Below are 23,109 nucleotides of genomic sequence, written 5' to 3' on the forward strand. Positions count from 1 at the left end.
GAATTCAATCAAACTCACTTGGTGATGACTGAATGATGAAGGACTGAACCTGAAATCTCCAGATTAACATTAAAAAATTCCTGAGAATGACAATCCGGACTAAAAAATGGGTTTTTCAGAAAAAAAAAGAATATCTTTTAATCATCTGGGCTGTCAATTTTACAATCATAAAAGATTACTACTGTATATATGTTAAAAAATACAGAAAACAAGTAAATTGTCATTTCCAAAATTAGGAAATTTCTTCTAATATCCCAAGTTTAAAATCAAACAAAACAAAACAGAAGAAATAAAATCTCGTTAAATGAATTAAAAAATAAATTAAAACAATTAAATTCAAACAGTAAAAGCTTATCTGAGGCATTAGACAAAGTCAAAAACAGTCTACAACAACAAACTAATATATCGTCATGGTCAACAACAGAATAGTTTGAGGCTAACGCTTTATCCTTTAGTCGTATGACTAATAAAACGTCTGTGATTATAAAAGCCACAACAGAAATACAGTCAATTACAATAGGTATAACACTATAGTCATATCCAAAAAATAAGCGTAATATTAATTTGGCCTATATCTCAGAATCTACCGATCAGAATAGCATGAAATTTAATTAACATACAAGCAGAATATGGTATTATTTATGCAACGAAACAATTAAAATGCAAAAATTTTATCTAAATTACGCTCAGTGGCGTAGCTGGGAGCACCCCTAAACGGGTGACACCCGACCATGAAAAAAATAAAAACTTAAACAAACCATCACAATGTTTTTCAACGATAAATCACTTAGGCTTGAAGCCATTTTAACCAAATTATCTGGAATAAAAAAGGCGCGAAATTCAACCGCCATCTTGGTGTGCTCATTTCGTTCCTCGATTTCAGTGATTTTAAGTAACTTTTTCCTGCGACTTTCGTCGACTTTACTGCAGTTCCTTATTCTTTAGCTTCTGGTCTTCCTCTTCGGTTTTTTTCTCTACCCAGGTAGGAATTTTCCTTTTTCTTTCAGCCGGAGTGGCTTCTTCTCCGGACTTGGTTATGGCGTCGCCCTCGCGCGAACGCCTTCAGCAGTCACCGTCGGGATCGGAAGTACTCATAACTTCTGACGAATTAAGATTTATTTCTCCAGTGACGGATTAAGATTAGTGATGTAACGAATATTCGGTTACTATTCGGTATTCGGCCTATTCGGCCTATTTTTCACTATTCGGCCAAATACCGAATATCTAATCACTATTCGGCCGAATACCGAATACCTAAAAATAGGAGTAATAAATAACAAAAACACAGTAAATTAATCGTTTTGGTATTTAGATTTAATGTTATCGGGTTGGCGTTGTTTGTTTATATTTATTTATAACTTGTAACATGCACAAAATAAAAAAGAAAATAATATTAGTCACTTGTATTCACAATTTATAATTACAAAGATCAGCACACGTACACGTCTATCGTTGGCAAATCCTCGCACATCTGAGGGTCACATGCCTATCCTTTTTAAGCGCTCGTCTTTGCCCTTCCTTTTCTCTTTTCTCTATCGCTCTAATCCATGTATGACTGTGCATACATCAAAATACGCGCTCACGATACTTTCGATTCGTCACTTTTCCGTCGTAGAGTTCCCATTTTACAATTACGTGACTCAGCCTGGTGATAACGGAGAAAAGAGACAGATAGGACGTCGATATAAGTCACAGTTATGATTTCACAGATTCCAGACAGATAGGACGTCAGTATAAGTCACAGTTATGATTTCACAGATTCGAGACAGCTTGNCTAAACTTCGCCGCCACCCGCCCAACACCCCAAGCGTAATGTCTAACTCCTCAAGCAACTTGAAAAATCTCCGCTTGATACACTGGAACGCGAGAGGTCTTCGTTCTAAACGTGATCTCCTTTTGGCGGCGTCTTGGCTACGTACCATGGACATCCTCCTGGTACAGGAGACGTGGCTAACTCCTGAAGTGGTCTTTTCCATTCCAGGATTCACTCTCTTCCATCATGATTGCACCTCTGCTCAGGGTGGGGTTTCATAACAGCGGTCTCTCACCGGTGGCCCGCCCGCCAGTTGTTCCCTGGTCCTAAGATCACAGGCACCGAATATCAAGAGATCTTGGTATATTTTTCACGGGCTCCTCTCTCCCTTGTTAATGTTTATTCGCCACATGGCGTCCTTTCGACTCTTTCACTGGACCCCCTTTTGCGGGGCAACCATCACCCTCGCATAGTGTGCGGGGACTGGAACGCTCATCATCCTTATTGGGATAACCACCCAACAAGGATGATGAGCAAACGCCCAGATATCGTGGGCCGCACCCTCTTCGATTGGTTCTCATCCGCGAACTTATGCTGTTGAACTCAGGGGAACCAACTTATTTCCACCCAAACGGATCATCAGCTATAGACCTGACCTTCTGCTGCTCGGGCTTATTAGGTTCCGCCTTGTGGAGCCTTTGCGTGGACACCTTAACCAGTGACCACGCTCCTGTTTCAATCACTCTATCTTTCTCGGGCACCCCTAACCTAACGACTACCCCTCGTTTACACTTTTCAACAAACTGGAGTTTGTTGAAAAGTGTAAACGAGTGTATTCCAATAATCTTGATCAGCTTTGGACCACCGAGGAATCGATTCCCACCTTGTATAACGCCTTTGTAGAAACTATTCGTGAGACGGTTTCCTCTAATACTATAATCCACTCCATTCCCTCCTTGGGTCAACCACTGTGGTATGCAGCCGCCTTAGAGCACTTAAACGTCATGCGTTTCTCCTAGCCTGCAGGAGGGGGTCTCACTCCTGGTGGGATAAATATAAACAATTAGAACCGGAAGACCCGTCAGGCTCGTCGGGAGTGGTGGGGTCGTTTGTGTGCCTCTCCCCCTCTCCATCCACATTCTATCTCATCTTCCGTCGACTGAGATCCTCGCCGGCGATCACGGCCACCCAACACATAATCCAAACGACAGACTACCTACTCAGTCCCATCCAGCAGGTGGAAGCCTTTGCATCTTTCTTTGGGCGTACCCGCCCAAGGGGCACTTTTGCTCCTCTTGATGATCCCCGGCTGGGGCCCCAAAGTTTGACGATTTCCCCTTTCATCTCCTCGAACTCCGCCGGGCCATACACCGTCTTTGAAACACTACACCGGGCCCAGATGGCGTAAGCGCACACGCCTTACTAACCCTCCCAAATGTGGGCTTCTCGGCCCTCCTCAACCTCTTAAACGACCTCTGGACCTCATGGTCCTGCCCCCCAGACTGGACCTCTTCTACCGTTGTTCTGATCATTAAACCGGGTCGCCCAGCGACAATATGCGCCTCTTATAGGCCGATCTCTCTTACCTCTCACGTCGCAAAACTATTCGAAAGACTAATCCTGTATCGAATCCATAAATGGACTTTTCATTCTGATATCTTCCATCAACACCACTTTGGCTTTCTCCCCTACCGAGGGGTAGAAGAAGAGGCCCTTATAACCAACATAATTGACCTAGTGGTTATAATTGACCACCATATAGCCGTGGCCCGTGCATGAAGGGACTTGGTGTATCTAGTCGCACTCGACCTAGAAGGGGCATATGACTCTGTGTGCCAAGAAGGACTCCTAGCTAAATTAGAATTTTTCGGTATGGGAGGGAGAGTCTTGTCCTGGCTTAAATCGTTCCTACTACATTGTTCTTTTCGCGTCCGTTGGCGCGGAACGCTATCACCTCCTCACGCCTTTATCCAAGGTGTCCCGCAGGGGAGCGTTCTCGCTCCCATTCTATTTACATTATACATGGCGGACCATTGGACTGTCTTCCCCCACAATGTCACTGCCGTCCTTTACGCGGACGATTTATACATTCTCACCTCTAGTATCAGGCCTTCTCAAGCAGCTCGCAATGCTCAATTAGCCCTGGATCCACCTTGAACATTGGGCTGCCACATGGAGTTTATCCTTTTCCGCCACTAAAAGCGCTTCCGTCGATTTTTCTTCCAAACTCCACCTCCCTCCACTTTGTCTCTTAACTCAGGTAATATTCCTCAGCGCCCTTCTCTCTGCATCCTCGGACTTCATTTTTCGCATAACTTCACTTGGCACGCTTACGAGACTTTCTTAAGAACCAAAGTGATTCGAGCCGTTCCCTCCTTAAATTTTTTGCTTCTTGTAATAACGGTGCCAGGAGAGCCGACCTCCTCCGCTTAATCTATACCGTTTTTAGTCCGATAGCGGAATTTGGCGCTCTTCTCCTGGAAGGGGCCCCTCTAACCACTATCCGTCGCATCGAAAAACCCGTTCACGAAGCCCTTCGCACAGCCTTGGGCGTGCCCAAGTCTACTCCACTCTTGTCTTTATATGCCGAGTCAGGCTATATTCCACTCCAGTCTAGGCTGCGCCAGAAGGCTATATCACACGCCATCACTCACCTCTCAAGAGGCCACTATAGCCATCTCTACAAAATTTTCAGCACAGCTTCCAGTCTAGACTACTACCACTGGCGCCCCTTCCAGGTCCCGTATGCCTCTAGGGTTCTCTCCCTGATTCGTCAGGAAGGTCTACACATCTCTCACCTCTACCGGTAAAAACACGTACCCCCGAGCCCCGTAAACATCCAACCTAGAATTCGTCTAGACGACTTTCCAAATGCTTCCAACCAACCTCCGGCATCCTTGAATGCTCGTTTCAATGATCTACATTCTACCAACTGATGGTGTTGGACTGTCATTGGGGCAGATGCCTCAAAATCATACGTACGGACGGCTTTCGGAGTGGTTCTTCCGGCTCAAACGGTCAAGGAAACTTGGTCGCTACACACGAGCTGCAGCGTCTTCGGTGCGGAGGATCTCGGCATCCAATGGGCAGTTAATCTCAGTGCCCGTCTTAACACTCCGACGGCCATCGTATCGGATGGCAAATCAGTTCTCCAGGCAGTCGACAACGTAAATTTTTCCTCTGCAGCGGTTATAATTGACCTAGCTGCAACTATCAGCTCTCACCAACACCCCTTGAAATCGGGTGGACCCCTGGTCACGTTGGCATTCACATAAATGAAGCGGCAGACCAAGCCGCTAGTCATGACACTCCTATAGGTTCCTGGTGGAGACCTCTCATGGCACGTTTCGGGAATCGATCATCCGCAACTACACCGATACCTGGTCTACTATTCTTCGGGGAAAAGGTCGCGACCATCTCTGACCTTTTGTCCCTTGGATATACCATCACGCCTCATCTCGCCACACAGAAACCCTATTGGCTAGACTTCGAACTGATACGGCCCCCTTGAACAACTTCCTCTATTCTCGACGCCAATGCGCCCCCCAGATTGCACCCACTGTGGCTCGCCAGAAACTTCCGTTCACTATTGACTTGTCTGCCCGCAATACACACGGGACCGCCAAGAGCTAGGCCGTCTCTTAATCTTGGACCTCACGATCGTCCGTACTTTAACTTCGATATACTGGCCTCATACCGACCTTTCTCTTTGCCACCATATCGAAATCTTGGAGTGTTTTGTTCACCGCACCAACCGCTTTGCCTAGTTTCTAAGCGGAGTGATTCCGAGAAAGCCAACAGGCTAGAGTCTCCATATTAATAAGATAAGATAAGAAAGAAAGAAAGAAAGAACCAAATTATCTATATTAAATAATTTAATTTTACAGAATCTCTTCCGAATCTTATTGTCACACTAAAGTTATTTCTGACAATTTGCGTATCAGTTGCTTCGTGTGAGAGGAGTTTTAGCAAACTAAAATGAATTAAAAATTACTTGCGGGCAACAATGACCCAAATGAAACTTAACAATCTTGGCATGTTAACAATAGAACACGAGTCAACACAAAATATAAATTTTGAAGATATGATTTCCGAGTTTGCAGCTGTTAAAGCTAGAAAGAAAAGCTTTTAAGTGTTTGTACGTAATATGTATATGAGTGTATATTAATTCTACTCTCATTCTTCTTTTGCCATACCCAACTTTCAGTTTCATACATCAATGTGAAAGAATGTTTAATAAAACTGACTATTATTATCATAATATTGTAACTTGATAATTAATGACACTTATTTGTATTAATTAAATAAAATCATACGTTACGTTTATCGGATTTTTATTAATTTTAACAGTTTTCATTCTTGGGGTTACACCACGATATCCGCACCGGGTGCCACCCATGCTAGCTACGCCATTGATTACGCCAAACAAAAAACAGCACGAAAAGGTATTAAGCATTTCTATAAATCTTTTTAAACAAAAATAATTAATATGGTCTGAGTTTTCCTCCTGCGCTCAAACACGTTGTATAGCGATAGCTCATTCTGGTTATAACGTTGTTTATGGGAGCAAAGTACTGTACATTCCTGAACAAAAGCGTCGAAGCTACTGGAGTGTTTTTGATGAAGGTTGACGGAATGCAACTTGTTTACCTAGAGTTTCTCACACAAACCATACTACCACAGACCACCTCTTCCACAATATGCATGGAACTATAACTTTCAGAATTCCTCGCTTTCTCGAGATTCTAATCGTACGAGAATCATTCTATAGACTGGACTCCTCAGTGAACAGAATTTCCCCGTTCATTTAATTAAAGTCTAACGTTGATGTTCTTGACACCATCTTAAAGGTGTTCTGGTCACAAAGAACCAATTGAATGCAACGTGTTATGCGTCTGACCATTCGCCTGAAGACTCCTGTAATCGTGAAATTCTAACGACGGTGGCCTTAGACAACTCTACAGAGATGCGTAACAGACATTCCTCTGCCACGACGTGCTATTAACGTCAAATAGCAGTCTTGCTCAGGAATGGTAATTTTGGACGTCCATTTTCTTGTTGACGTTCAGTATCTCTTATTCTTTGAAATCTGGTCCAAAGTCTGGACAATACGCGACCTTAAAAAATGAATAAAGGAGTCACTCAATCCAGAGCTCATAAAAGCTCTGCATATAAGAGACCAAAAGTTTTCATCCATCAGATAATTTGCATATCACATTTACTGTAGCTTTGATAATACATTAAAGCCTGTCTAAAACAAATAACTCGGAAAACTGTCTAAACAGAAATGTCAATGCGAAATGTCAACGCAGCTTGGCTGAAGTGGTGGTCAATTACAAGTGTGCTGTGGACCGACGCATTAGGCCCGAATCAAGTCAAACATTTATCGAACCGTCGTCCGGCCTGTCACACTGTACGGCGCCGGGTGCGCGCCAACTACGAAGGTCGTCGACCGCCGACTTGCTACTATGGAGACCAGGATGCTGCGTTGGATGCCAGAGGCATTACCGGACTCAACCGAGTACCCAACGTTGACATCAGAGCCCAGTATAGCGTTGCTGAAATCAGCGAGAAAGCACGCGAATGTCGCATGCGCCTCTATGGTCATGCGTTCCGCGCTGGCGCCGATTCCATCATCCACATGGGCTTACATTTGGATGTACCTGGATCTCGCCCAAGGCAGCGTTGGCTGGACACGCTACACCACGACCTGCGGGCCGTGGGCCTACATCCAGACCAGGCCCATGATCGGGCCAAATGGCGATTCAGAATAAAATCCAGGTGTGCTGACTCCGCTGCCAAGCGGGACTAAGGCCAAAGAGAAGAGGGGTTTTCCGATGTTAAATTTTGTTCTAAGCTGGAAACCTGCCTAATGCGTAAACAAAAAAAAATTTTCTTTAGTACAAAGAACGTAATTTAGCCTGATAAAGCGGAAAATTAAAATTCCATCTGTATAGAAAATAAGTAAACACGCCTTCATATGTAACTGTCACTACAGTGTAAACGATTTCAATATTTTTTATAGAAACGAAGATCACGTGACGATAAGACACAGACATAAGACAGACACGAGATTTGGATTAATTTGGAATAAACGTAGTAATAAAATGTTTGTTCGTTTGTAAACGAAGTGATTTTACTATAAAATGAACGTAACTGTGACATTTATCCGGTATAGTTAAAAGATAAAAAGTAAGAAAATTATACTAATATAAAACCTGTTCAAAACGGAAACCTACTAAAGCGAAAAAATATAGATATTGTGCGATTTCGGTTTACATAGGTTTTACTGTGGCATAAAATCATACAAGTAATTCTGTATATCTTGTACAACAGTTGTAACTGGTATTGAAATCAAATTTTTAATTGAAAAGTCACAATAACAACAGTATCAATATCAAATGGTTTATTTACATTATAAATAAATACAAATTATTTCATAAATTATTATATATACAGATTATATATATATATATAGCTTATATATTTTATTTTGTGGTATTTTTATATATCATTTTCCTTCGCTAAACTTTATACAACATTGATATAAAGGCGATGAAAATTAGAATATTGAAAAAATATAACAAGATTACGGAAAAGATAATGTACAAGCAGTTCTGCAAAAGCTGTCTCGAAACTTATTTCCTGAATGATCGGTAAACTGTCCTCTACAAGGAACTTCTGGGTAGTACAATACAATAGGAGCAGAGTTAGCTACACCCAGACCAACGTAACGACAGAAGTTTAAAACCATTCGAGATATTTTTCTTGATTTCTACACAAAAAAATTAATAAAAATTCATTAATATGAAAAATTTTTGAAATAATTTTCTACAATTTTTTACATAACTTTTCCCGTTTTTCTTATATTTAAATATTTATAAAATCAATGTTCCATATTTTCATTTTTCATTGGTTATGCGAAATTGTAAATATTTCAATTAAATAGCAATGTTCGACCATTACGTTAATGTTCCTATACAGTTATGTGTACATATATTCAGTTATTATATTTGTAATTGAGTAAGTCAATATTTTTAGAAAGAAGAATTGATATAAACATTATATATATTCTTCCTCTTGTGGATATATAAATACATTAATTAATATATTAATAACATCTGTAATAATCTAATGGTTTATAATATTTTAATGCAAAAAAAAATTTAAAAGTTATTAGAAAATAAATTAAAAAGCAGTATCTATATTTTATAATAATTTTATATGTATTGTATTTGTATTGTACTCATGCATTTAATAATAATAATAAATAATAGAAGACTCAATCGACATATTACTAGAGTTAATTTAATATTATATTGATTAAATTTTGGACTTTTATGCTATTTACATTGATGTTTTCAATTAACTTTTAAACTATTTAATTGGGGATTGACTTAGGAGACAGAGAGCAACAAAGCAATTGCAGTTAAATAATAATAATTCATATGTTAGCTTCTACATTTTATGCTTATAATTTTTAATTGGTTAGAAAATTTTAAATATTTTTTACTATAATCTGATTTTATAATTTAATTAATGCAATATAATACAATAAATTTGTTCGCTTTATTACTCAACCGCCCATTACAAGTCTGGCCTAACTCATAATAGACCTATCATGAATTAGGCGATGTTTTTTTAAAGATTTTTATTTAGACCTTATTAGTATTCGCAGAAAAAAAGAGAAAGAGTTAAAAATAAAAAATATATTTGTATTTATAACTAATATAGTCAAATTTAGAAAGTAAAAATTAATGAATAATTTTAGTTACTTAAGTAAAATAAATTTTAAAATCAGAATTTTTAAGTAAAATTACCTTTGATTTTCTTTTTTCCTCGGATTGCTTACTTTTCTTAGATTCTTGGTGAGATGAAAAAGTCTGGATCGATTGTGAGTTTTCTTCCGAAGATTTCAAAGAGACATTACTTTTGTCAACAAAATATTTCTTGTTCTCCATATCTGCAATAAGCAACTTCATTTTATAATTTTCCTTTTTTTAAAAGTCGATTTAGTTATTGTTGATGCTAGTTGAATGAAATGACTTTTTTAAACTGTAGTTAATACACTTATATTTATATAAATGTAATTTGTTGAGTCAACAATGCATTACGTTATTTGTTTCCGGTCACGTATCCTGCATGCTCTTGCAAAATTTTTTAAACACAATACCTTATTCATAAATTACATGTAAAATGATAAAAGTATGATTTTGATTTATATCCAGAAAACGATGTTTATCATTTTATCCTTGATATTTTTAGATATCACTTTTAATTCATTATTTTAAGTACAAGTTTAGATAAAACTTTCAGGAATAAATTGAATGAAAAAGACAAGACGTTATCAAAATCCGGCCGTAGCTTTGATCCGGGTTCAAACAAATACATAAATGTAAAAGTAGAATTTAAGTTCATCATCTTATCTGTAATAGCTTTTTATGACCACAATCTCCGTTCTCCAGACATCAAATTTGTTTCAAATTGCCCGTAAATTTTAATAGAAATAATTATTTACATGTTGTACTGCTCTGTGTTAAAATACTAGTGTACCGTTCTTAATTGTAGAATCTATTAATCTAACAAAGAAATTATTATAGAATTAAAGAATCGTTACAGAATCAATTATAGAACTAAAGAAGAAGCTATCTAACAATTTTTATTTATACAATTTTTTGCACTTACAGTAAATCAATATATAATCATCTGAATTTATAGCTCCAAACTATATTATATTATTTTTTAACTTGAAAGAAATCATTACATGTTGTTTTTCAAGTAGCATAGTCATAGCAGAATAAAAATTAGTATTCAGAATCGCGGTTTCCGCAGAAAATTTTGCAGAAAGGACACAGCATGGAGACAAATAATTAGGCCTACATCAATAAATTTTTATTTAAACAACTAAATAAAAATTTATTTAATGTTTTTAGTTTTTTCACAAGTAGATTAACGAATACAGTATTGCATCAATACAAAAAGATAGACAATGATCCCATGGTCGAGAGTGTAAGGTTACATATCTCAATTACTTTTACCATTATAATTTGTGGAATTTTAATCAGAGTAGAATGACAGTGAAGAAATAATAAATTCATTACATCACAACAGACAAAGATCATTGAATATTACGAATTAGAAAATAGCAAACTGGTCTGGCAATTAATGCAAATTGTTCAATGTCAGAGATGGCATTACAACTTACTAATACGCAACATATGTGATGAAACTGTTCTTTAATTATGTATCCTTGTACTGTGATGTAATAAAGGTTTTATTTTTTCATGATTATTTCACATAAAATAATTTGATTAAACTGCACGTATGCTATAAGGTGGGTCGAAATTTTTTGTCACAGAATGTATTAAAACTAAAAGTAGTTTCTTTGTTAAATATTGTATAAATCTTTCATTGTAGGTTCATTCAGGAAGTACCGTACAACTCACAAAAATAAAAGAAGTTATAGACGAAATTTTGGAATATTGTTCCGAATGCAAATAATCATTTCAAAATCGAATGTAAGAGGTGTAATGCGTTTGAATGATAAAATACGATGAAATGGGGAAATGATTAGGCTAATTGGTGCATTAGCTTTAAAAACTATATTGATTTAACGATTTAAAATGCTAGATGAAGTTGATTACTTATCAAGAAGTAATAAGCATTATGTGTAAACGTAAAACTGTATTTTTTCTTTGATAGAAAAAAGCACTGAAGTTTTATGTACAGATCATTTCGAAAGTTTTCATTTAAAAACATAAATCCTTCGATAAAGCTTCCAACAATACAATGCAGCGATATTCACTGTTGATCGTATGTCCTAACTTTCCCAAATAATGGCTAATTATTGGTAATTAGAATACTTAAAATTTTATTTTATTTTTTTTCAATAGCCCACTTCAAATTATTTTTACATCAGGGTAAAACGTTTCGAAAACGATTTATATCAAAAATTCTCAAAGAAAGATCTTTTTGTCCCATTCATTTACTAATTTAATTCAATACACAGGTTTTTTCATTTTTGGCTTTTTCTGCCATGTAGGGACTAAGAGAGAGACCCTTTTTCTCATTGTGGACTCAACTTTAGTTAGGCCTATAATGGGACCGACAGAGTAATAAAACACGGAGCACAACTTATCTGGACCTTCTTTCCCATTAACAATTCTTGGTGTCTCTCTGCCCGAATTTGATCCCGAATCTCCAGAGCTGTAGATTGTTACCTAAAGGTCGATTCACACTATACAACTGGCCAGTGGCAAGCTATGACCGTCAATCGGACCAATAAAAAAAAACTATTGTATTGTAAATTTTCAATGAAAGTATTAACATCAACCGTCACTAATAGTTGTCGATCAGTCGTTGACGAGAAAGTTTTGTCTGTCAGTATTTCCGTTCCTGGTCACATGTGGCTAGTGTAAACTGTCAGTCGCCTATTGTTAAATACTATTGTTTTTGGTGATTGGTATTAATTAATCAAGTTTGGTGTTTTAAAATCCGGGTACGAAGAGATCTTTTCCCATACCAATCGTGGGTTCTGTCAGGCCCACAATGGAAGCGTACGAGTGATGAGGAATATGACACACTGATCATGAAAAGCTCCCGCGAATATGCTCGCTCAAATTCGATTCCGGATTGCTCAGAGCAGTAAACTGATGCCTTAACTACCTTGTCAACCGGCCATCAGTGGCTATAAGTTAATAATTGCCACCAACAAAAGAGATAGTGATAAATATATAAAGGGATAATTGACGGTCTGGCAACGGTCTGTCACTGGCCAGCTGTATAGTGTGAATCAACCTTTAATTGTCTCGGTCATCTCGGCCATCCATATATAAGTTAGTCCAAAAATAATCATCTTTTATAACTTTTGAAAGAAGTAAAAGAGAAACAAAGTACACTCACTGCCAAAAGTTAAGCACGGAGTGGTAAACTGCGAAAAAATCGACAAATACAGCTTCGGTTGACACGAAATGCGGCAGGACAGTAGCAAATATTTATGTTTATGCATGAAACAACACAAAGAATTACATAGAAAGATGAAAACAATATTGAATTTCCTTAAAGTATAAAATGAAATCATATTGGAATCATTAACAAAACGATGTTTAAATCCAAAACAAACAAACAAAACCGACATTAATAGGGTAAATGGTCACCCCCTCATCCTTACACAAAGTTTACAGATTGTAACCATGCTTTCCATGAGGTGATCAGCCACTCCAGAGTCAAATAAGTGCCATTCCTCCTGTAGAGCAGTTTCCAACTCTGTGAGAGTGGCAGGGGGTGGGAAACGTGCACACACGGCATGGCCGAGGGCGTCCCAAAGATTCTCAATGGGATTGACGTCTGGCGAGTACGCCGGCCAATCCATACACGCGATTTCCTCGCTCTCAAGGTAGTCGTCAACGAGGGCAGCTCTATGGGATCGTGCGTTATTATCCATTAAAACGAAAGCAGGACCAACTGCTGCAGCATACAATTTCACAATGGGTTCAAGGACTTCATATCGATACCGAACAGCCGTCACAGAACCCCTCCATAAATGTGCAGGTTGGTGCGATATCCCAACGAAATGCCTGCCCACACGAAATGCTTCCACCTCGGAATGCGTGATGCTCGATGATGTTCTGGGTCCTATTGCGTGTGCCTTTTTCTCTCTATACTCTTACACATTTGTCATCTGGCTCCAGGAAAAATCGTAACTCATCCATAAACATAATGTTACCCCAATCAGACACAGTCCAATTCACATGTTGCCGACACCACTTTAATCGTGTGCCTTTAGATTGGACGGATAGTGGAACACAAACTCGTAGTACCTGGGTATACAGTCCGTTCATGTGTAGCCTTCAGTGCACAGTAGTAGCAGATACTGTTTTACCAATGGCTGCTGCAACCATCGATGTCACACGTGTAGAGATCGCTCTTCGATTCCGCTAGGCTACAACAGCAATATAGTGATCTTCTGCACGGGTTTTACCCCTTGGGCGACCACCCACAGATCTTTGGACAATTGTTTGGCTTGTTTGGAATTGTTTCCATAACCATGAAATGATGGAATGATGAACATCGAAGAAAAGAGCAACATCTGTGATTGAATGTACTGCTTCAAGGCGTCCCACACACCGCCAGTGCTCACTGTCTGTCATTCGTCTTCTGGAAGCCATAGAAAGATGTCAGTCATGCACACTAATTGTACGACAGTTCTCCACACTATTTCTCGGCACTTACATGCAACTCCTCTCACACTTCAGAAGGCTAGCTTCTTATACGACTGCCTGTTTTGCATATTTTGCAACACGTAACCGTGATTGATAGTATCATAACATATTTGCATACTTCCACTTATCTCTGTAGTGAATTGCAGCCTCTCAAATGTTGATTGCTTTTCGGACATGAACATTTTCTGCTCTGTGCTTAACTTTTGACAGTGAGTGTATAAAAAATTATTAATATTGAAAATAAAAATAAAAAATAGAATCATAAATAAAAATTATTATAATTTTATAAATAATACAGCCATTTTAAAAAATCCAGCAACGAGTTACTTAACTTTCTCGATAATAAAGTTAAAATAGTGTATGGCGCCATTTGTTATGAAATTTTATTAAAAATATTGTTATGTTATTAATTATTTTAAAACAGCAAAAAGGTTAATCTCAGAGATGAGTTTTATAAAAGAAAAAAAGTTGTAAATGGTAATAAGGAGTAAAATATTCAATATGTACGATCCCACTAGAAATACGTCATATGAACCCCTTCTATGTTCTCACTTCTTTATCTTTAACCACCAATAATTTAATAGCTTCAATGTCGCAGTTATTTAGCTTCAACTTAAGTGAACAAACTCATGTTCCCCGATACACATACTAACAGTTAGATATACAAAATTAACCCCCGACTTTTTAAAAAAAAAATTTCGACATTTCAAGGTTACCCGAGTCCAAAAGTAAAAATCTTTGGGAGTCATTTTTTTGACCGATCCCTCTACTTTCTCTCTGTTATATATAAAAGCCGGGAAAGTGAAACGAGTGGTTAGTTTTGCATTACCCTGTATAAGTATTTTATGCAAAATATTCTTTATGAGATATTTTTATAGATATTTTGCCGTTTTAGATATTGCAAAAAATTGTTCGATCGTACGTAAGTGCTTATCGTTATAAAAGCAGGATCAATGCAGATGCATTTTAAGACGCTTCACTAATATTGTGCTTTCTAATTACATTTGTGTACTATTTATGGCGCTTATCTTGCTGTTAAAAGTTTTCTGGATATTTTTATTTATTAGTCTACTAAATAGACCCTGTGCTGCCCAGGAAAAATAACAAAACTTTTAATATGGTTTTAATGCTAATGTTTGTCTTTATTACTTTTCATCAAATCGAACAGGTTTAAAAACTACACAGTTTTGTTAATTGACGACTATATCTAGATATATATTGAATACTTGCTTACGTCGCGACGTCAACGAATTTCGTTGGTTTTCTTTTGATCCTCTTTTAATAAAATAAAATTTTTGTTTTATTTATGTATCTTTGACTTTTCCCATTGTATTTTACAGAAATATTTTGAAAACGTTAAAAAATTACTCTTAAATGATAAAAAAAAAAGTAGCTCTTAGTAATACATTTATTAGCCGATTTGGATGTCAGCCTATTGATCTGAAGGGTCCAAAATTGAATCCTGGAAGTAAAAGAAAAAAACCAGTAATTTTCCTATAGTGGTCCATCACGGATGTCATGTCTCGGATTTACCATTCGGCCGCCACATTATAGTCTACGATGGGTATGATTAAAAAAGCTCTCTTAGTGCCCAAAATAGTAATACATTCTACATTTATGGTAAAAATTATAATGATAAATTTGACATACAATTAGCGAAGTTTGCCAGAAATTATTGTAACTAAATATGTATTAAAAATTTTATCTTTTTGATTACTGAGAATTGTAGATTAAAAAAGGAGTAATAAATCATTTTAAAATAAACGTATTTTATGAATAAAATGACGTTATTACTCTTATGAAACTTTTACGAGAAACAAGTTAGACATAAGGTAAATAATTAATAGAGATAAATGCAACATTCTAGTATACTTATTTTTTATCATTAACTCGAAAATAATGTAAGGCATAATCGTTAAATAGTATTGACAGATAAATAATAAATGTTTATTATTTAACTTTATTTTTATTGTAAAATAATCTGTAATTTATTCAGTTAATTTTTTTGTTAATATCACAGTTTCTATTGAAAGATAATTTTAATCAATCCATAAATATATATTAAAAATTAGTACTTACTGTATTACTAACGGTACAAGGGATTGCTAAATTATAGTGTACAGTACAGTACATTGTAAAGTTATAGGCTATATGTTTTGATTAGCAGAATAGTACAGATTTTCGACTGTATCTGAATTCGAATCTAATACTGATCCTCATAACTATTCTGATTAATTCAGGTCAAAGCTTACCTTAGCATATATCAAATTATTAGTTCAGGCTTTTTGAAATAGATTTTAACAAAAGAAATATAAAACTTATAGTGCACCGATAACGCCGTTAAATATTACGAAATAATTTTAAGCTGTTTGTTAGGATCCATAAACCGCTGTTTAACCGTGATATTGCATTATCCGAGGAGAACTGTTGAAGAATATTTTCCAGTTCGTTTCACAAATTTTGGTCGGGCGATGCATGTATTTCGAAAGGGTCTCTAAATGTTTTAAAAAGAATTTATGTGATTATTTCTCAAGATTTTCTGAATTTTATAAACGATTCAAGAAATTTTAATTGTAATTATCAATTATATTTGCTTTAATAAATGCTATTGTAAATAAAATTAAGTATTTTATTGTATAAGTTAAAAGTCATCACGCTGTTAAATTCACAATAGCAAGTCTGACCTAAAAATAGAATATATCCTACAAGTTAATAAATCCAGACCTAGATTGTTCAATAATTTGCTGAAAATCAGAGCCGGCGTGACCTTTTATGGGGCCCGGTTCAAAAATTTTGCCCAGAATACACATTCAAATCCTATACTTAAATTTCATAATAAGGAATTATTTATTATACGTACAGTAGATCCCCCTATAAGACGGGTTTCTATAATTACGATTCCTATAAGACGGCGAAAAAATTGTGGCGGTATCCGTAAACAACGGTAAAAAAAATCCTATAATTACGTAAAACGTCATCGGGCAGCCGAACTACTTTCCTCCGTCCAGCGCCACACTACGGACAGTTTAAGCGGGTAAATTGAGTTTAGTATCGTCTGTACATATAATTATATATAAATTATATATAAATTAGGTACTGTATATATAATTATGTATTAACTTAATTTATTGTAACTTTATTATAATTATATATATACTTTCCGCCGTCTAGCGCTACGCTATGGACAGTTTAGGCGAGCTATCGTCTGTACAGTATGTAAATTAGGTACCGTAAGTCTAATACAGCACTGTAATTTTATACATTTCTTGTGAAAGAAACATTTCTTATTCAACGGCGATTAAAATTATTTATATTAATGATGTCTCCAAAGTTCAACGAATTTTTCTCATAAAAATAACACCAGAAATTGCGGCCGCGGTTTGCTGCGCTGTTCCGCGACGAAAACAAGCTTGAGTAACGGCGATGTCGAATGGTGCACACTCGGTAAGTAATCCTACAATTTTTTGTTTATAGCGTAGTTTATACGGATTATTTCCAAAAAATATACGTATTTTGGAAATGTTGAGTCAGATTAGTCTAGAATCGATTAATTTTATGAAAGAAAACCTTTCAAACAGCCGTAGTCCATAAACTTCACACGTGTCGGGCTGTGGTTGGCTGTGATTCTTACAAAATTGATTCATAAAGAACGGAACGTGTCTACCGTCTTATAGGGGGATCGACTGTACTGTACGAAGGATGTTACATATACTTTTTGTAAAATGAATATTACATAATTTTTCTCGCTTTTTTCGCCGCAAAATCTTTGATTTCGTCATCAAAATTGATTGAGTTTGCTACTTCGCTTTCTATTGAAAGAATAGCCAGAAATGTAAATCGGTCTTGGCTTACTGATGATCGAAGATAATTTTTTATTAGTTTTAATCGCGAGAAACTACGTTTAGCTGAAGCCACGGTTACTAGCGTAGTTAACATTATTTGTAGCGCAATTAATAAATTTGGGTATGCTTCCAAAAAACTGTTTTTTATAACGTATTTCATCGCATCTGGAGCCGAGTAATTGGCTTGCGTTATCGATCGGAACATCTTAATCTCTTCAAACATTTCAGTTCCTTCGAAATCTCCTTCCAAGTTCCTTCGAAGATCTCGACAACATTTTAACAAATGTTCGTCATCTAAATTCGCAATCTCATTCATATATAAAAAACCCAAAAATATTCTGGTGATTTGCATATAATTCAAATCTACTTTTAAATGACTATTAACGCAGTATTTATTATTTTTAAATAGTAGAGGAAAAGATGGTATTATGGAACACTGCGGGTGTTATGGAACCACCCCATTTCGAACCGATAATAAAGGCGAACTGTAGCGGATTGTGACTGAACTGAACTAGGCAGACATCCATAGCAAGGAGAAAATTCGTTTTATAGAAAATCCGTTTTATTTCAGTTAAACGGTTGTCCGTATTTAATCAGCAAATTTGTGTTTTTCAAAATTCGCAAGTTTTGAATGCTAAGTGAATTTAATTATTTTTAAAATATAAATCGTGTAGTTGTAGGTTCACTGGAGCATGTATTCCGTTCCAGAGACTTAGGGGTACATATTAATCTGTGTGATTTTCACGTTTTTAAAGTTTGGTGTCGACAGGAATTAAGTTAACCCAAGATGGAGATGCGTGAAAAACGGACCCCATTGATGCTTCTAATATGGAACCCAACTCCCCTGGTGTTCAGAATTACCAACAAATTCAAACCATAAAATAATTTTTGTAAAAGTTTAAATGTTTTTACATTTTATTTTATTTATGAAAACATGTTTTTAATTTAAATACTATCTTAACAAGAAAGAAAAGCTGAGATAACAATCGAAATAAAAAATTTTTTCGACGAAAAAAAATATCGCCTGCTTACAAAATGGCGAAATTGAGCATGAGCGAAGTGACATTATCGTCTGGTAAAGTAAATAGTCTAAAGTAAGTTCAAACTTTTATGTTTATTTATTCGGAAAATAATAATAAATGTAGCAGTTGTGATAAATGGGCACACTGTTCTTGTGCTAATATTGAATAAAGCGACAGTTTAACCATTTTAATTTGTCCTTCTTGTAGTCTTAGTCTATAAAAATATTTAACAAATTTTTTAAATGTTGCAAGTTTAACAGAATCTAGCATTGTGGTAATGATGCGAATTAACCGGAAACCAGGACATAGGCAAAAGTTTGATGCAATGCTTGATTTTCTAAAAAACACAAACACGTTTTTATTGTAATTTTAAATTTATTTTATTTTACATAATAAAACATAAAACAAAATATCATTTACAATATACTTTACCGTTATCATTATATCTACTGTTTTTTGCTGATGCTTGCTTATTATTATTCTTTACATTCTGTACAATTATAAAACTTAATAATATGACATGCGAATAAAAACAGTGATGAAAAACTTTTGTTTTGTCATGTAATTGTTATAAATTTTATTTATAACTAGAGTTTACTTATTTATATAGTAATTACGTATTTTTACAATTTCTGTACCTTAGGAAACTTGACATAATTTAATCAAAAATGGTCCTTGTGTCGATAAAATCTATCCCAGACTCCTCAGTCGAAATTATCTTGAATAATCGGGATAATATTTCATATGTTAGGCTCAAAGTCCGAAATCGCTCGTTGAGCGAAAAAAATGACCACAAAGCGAAATTTGTGTCGTGGCTTTCGTGATATTTGACCACGATGCGTTCTGGTTAGGTTAGGTTAGTTAGATTACTTGGTTACTTTCTAACATGTAGGCCTAATCATTTGTGAAAATCTGTTGCGTGTTCGATATGTCAACGTTTTCTAACAACTAATTTACTAAAAATAATTATTTTGTCAGGAATTTTTATTAACTGATAGAGACCTGATGGATTCATGCTCGTAGCAACAGCTAAAACATTTCTAGGAGCTGCATGTCTCCGATCAACATCAGGCACCCTAAATAAAACAATCGAACCAATTACAACCTGTCCGAGTAATCTAGCCTAACCTAACCGTTCTGGTTAGGTTAGGAAATTCATGTTGTGGTCAAATATCATGAAAGTCACGACACAAATTTCGCTTTGTGGTCGTTTTGAATTAGCCACAACGCGTTGTGGTCGTTTTTTTCGCTCAATGAGCGATTTCAGTCTTTGAGCCTAACATATATATTATTTTAACTTAAAAATAATTGAAAAATAATAAGTTTGTTAGAACTTTTTATACACTTATATCTGAATGAAGAAATCTTCTATGGATCGGCTTTAGTATAATTTTATAGGACTTTTTTTCATTATCAGTTAAATGCTGATACAAAGTGTCTTCTTATCCCGATTTTAAACAGTCAAATAATTTTACAAAAGACAATAACAGACCTTACTTGTTAGTAAACCATCCTTTTATTTCTATCTTTACAGTCAGTTGGAAAAGTTTAGAATAATTTAACTACTGTATAACACAACGTGAATAACAATGACAATATGTAGGCTAAATAAAAAAATTGTGAAAAAATATTAAATAAGTGAATATCTAGCTAAAAATATTAATTTCTAGATAAAGTGTTAGTCATAATTTTTCACTTAACTGCTTCGAATCTCCCATATGTTAGAAGATAGAATATGATAACGACGAAATGAAAAAAGAGGGGAGAACATTAAATAATGAGAATATAAATTTAATATCTAAATATCTAAATGCAATCGTAGGGTAAATTCTTTCTCTGTGAATGTAATTGAAACAATTGAATTGCTAAAATATATTTAATTATATAAAAAATAAAATAATAATTTGTTGATTTTTTAAATGATTGCAAAATATAATACAAAAAAATTGAAAATAAAGACCTTAAAATTAAGAATTTTGAGATAATATTTTATAAATTTCTAGAATATAAATAATAAAGTTATAAAAATGTGAAAAGTGACGTTAAAGAGCAAGATCTAATTATAGAAGTGTTCCCGGATTTGATAAAAATGAACTAACGGAAAAATATTTTAAAACAATTGTTTCAAAGATTACGGATAAAAAGATAAAGAGATTTCCTGAAAAAATATTAGGATATTGCGTTACAGGTGCTGTTGATATTATAAAGGATTAAAAAATACACGTGCGCAAACAAAATACTACGCTAACTATTCCAGGAATGAAAGAAAGATAAATTCTAGAAAAAAATATTTTTTTTTATATATATATTTAGACATTTTAATTTATTATCTACATTTATTATAATTTGAAGAAAATTTTAATGTTTCATTACCAACTTTTGATTTAGATTCAATAAATTTCGGATAAAAATTTGTTTTATATGTGCAATTTAATTCCCATTTATCAACAAAGAAATAGAGACAAATTATTTTTAGTTCTGGAAGCAATAGTTATATGTAATATATGATCGAAAGCGCAATATTTTCTTTTAATTTATGATTTTATGTATGCGGTACGCTTCGATTTAAATTAAGTTATTTATTTTTGATTCTATCATGGTTACTTAAACTTTTAATATCGATACTATGAGTAACTAATTTAAAAATAAAATGAAACTTTAGAGCTTCCTTGGGAATTAAGAAAAGAGTATTCCGACGACAAAGGGTAGCACATGCCCCAAGTGTCCTGTACCTTACTGATGCTCCTGCTACCCACCAATCTTGATCAGCTTGGACTTCGTGAAATTACCTGAAAAATGTGTGTATGTATATGTGTTTTAATATGCAAATAAATGCAAATTAATAAAATACTTGGATAAATAATCGGACAGTAAATACATATAAAACCATGTAAAACCTAAATGTTTCTAACAAACAGTGATATCTGATAGTCAATTTGCAATTGCCATCATCATATGCTAACACATTGTTAAAATGTGCCTGATCTGTCTTACCTCCTTTTTCAAATCTAAGTTTTCTGGAATTCTGAATAAAATTAAAATAATGTCATAATTTTATTTGAGAATTACAAAAAAATTCGGATTACAGAATTACAAAATTACAAAATTCGAACCCGGATAATTTAAAGTCGTGTGTTTTGTTTCCTTGAGTTTCGAAATACCGAAATTTTTCTGTATCCAGAGGGGTCGGACTTAATGAAGATTTTCTTCGTTATTAGCAATTACAAACTCATCCCAACCCTCGAAATTAGACTTTTTACCATTGTATAATAATTAAAAATACTAAAAAAGAAATTGTAATAAAATCTCAACACAATTTTATTTACTTATTATGATTAATGATATAAAATTATTTTTTAAATAAAATTTTTTAGCGGCTGGGAATGATAAGCAATGCGTTGCTGGATGAAAATTGTGTTATAAAATATATATAAATACAGTAGACTATATATTTATTTATTGGTTAAAATTAATTCAGTATTTTATGACTTTTGTAGTAATGTGGTCCCCAAACTAATAGTCGTATACCCAATACGAACTTCTGAGTACCTCTTGTGTAGACCGTAGTCTTCTTTCTCTCTCTGTGTCTTGCTGGGTTATCACTAAACAGCAATGCGAAGCGATCGTGTTGAAGAGCCTTAAAAATTAATTTCCATAAGTTATTGACACGTACTGTACGTACAAAATTTACACGTTTTATAACTGTCCTAATAATTTTTGTAGATATTAAAGGAACGAAATTATTTTTATATAATTATTATATAAAGCTATGAAAGTTAACAAAAATATGAAAGTTATTACCATACTTTTCTTGTTAGTCTATGTGCTTTGTATTTTAGGTGAGTGAATAATATGTCATGATTAATATTTTACCTAATTTCTCTCCAAGAATATTCTTATATTATTCTTTATATAGATCTGTTTATAAATTTAAATTCAAATGATTTATTTTTATATATTGATTACAATATCAATCTTCTGTAAATTTTGATAATAGAAATTAAGACGTTGGAACCTGAATTTGGCTGTCCGTCTATTGAAATAAGATGCTATATACATTGTCAAAGTGTCAATCGAAAAACGACAGTGTACTGGAACAAAATTCCAGTACAATTGTGTCAGTGTACTGTGAACAAAGTTCCAGTACACTGACAGTGAACAGTGTCAGTGTACTGGAACTTTGAACAGTGAACAGTGTTTCAGTACACTGTCCAGTAAAAGTTCCAGTACACTGTCTTTTTTCGATTATGACTAGAAATTGTTAAAACTTG

At 34.9% G+C, this 23,109-nt stretch overlaps 2 protein-coding genes across 2 annotated transcripts; one reads left to right on the plus strand and one right to left on the minus strand.

The window, feature by feature from the left end:
- Window positions 1-7,040: 7,040 nt before the first annotated feature.
- LOC111625741 lies at window positions 7,041-7,565 on the plus strand. The gene has a single exon (XM_023368990.1). The coding sequence runs from the start codon at window positions 7,041-7,043 to the stop codon at window positions 7,563-7,565; it is 525 nt and encodes a 174-aa protein (XP_023224758.1).
- Window positions 7,566-8,228: 663 nt separating this feature from the next.
- On the minus strand, window positions 8,229-9,813 carry LOC111624706. The gene is made up of 2 exons (XM_023367652.1): window positions 9,574-9,813; window positions 8,229-8,528 (listed from the first exon to the last, which is right to left on the minus strand). Exons 1-2 carry the CDS (start codon window positions 9,733-9,735, stop codon window positions 8,343-8,345), a joined length of 348 nt encoding a protein of 115 aa, XP_023223420.1. The 5' UTR covers window positions 9,736-9,813; the 3' UTR covers window positions 8,229-8,342.
- Window positions 9,814-23,109: the final 13,296 nt, after the last annotated feature.

This window comes from Centruroides sculpturatus, unplaced genomic scaffold (assembly GCF_000671375.1).
Source record: "Centruroides sculpturatus isolate CEXI.00-Female unplaced genomic scaffold, Cexi_2.0 scaffold93, whole genome shotgun sequence".
Lineage (NCBI taxonomy): Eukaryota > Metazoa > Arthropoda > Arachnida > Scorpiones > Buthidae > Centruroides > Centruroides sculpturatus.

Excerpts from the sequence above, each read along its gene's own strand:
- LOC111624706 (XM_023367652.1), bottom strand. The coding sequence starts at position 9,735 with ATGAAGTTGCTTATTGCAGATATGGAGAACAAGAAATATTTTGTTGAC. Across the intron at positions 8,529-9,573 it reads AGGAAAAAAGAAAATCAAAG|AAATCAAGAAAAATATCTCG; the intron begins GTAATTTTACTT and ends TTTTTTGTGTAG.
- LOC111625741 (XM_023368990.1), top strand. The coding sequence starts at position 7,041 with ATGTCAATGCGAAATGTCAACGCAGCTTGGCTGAAGTGGTGGTCAATT.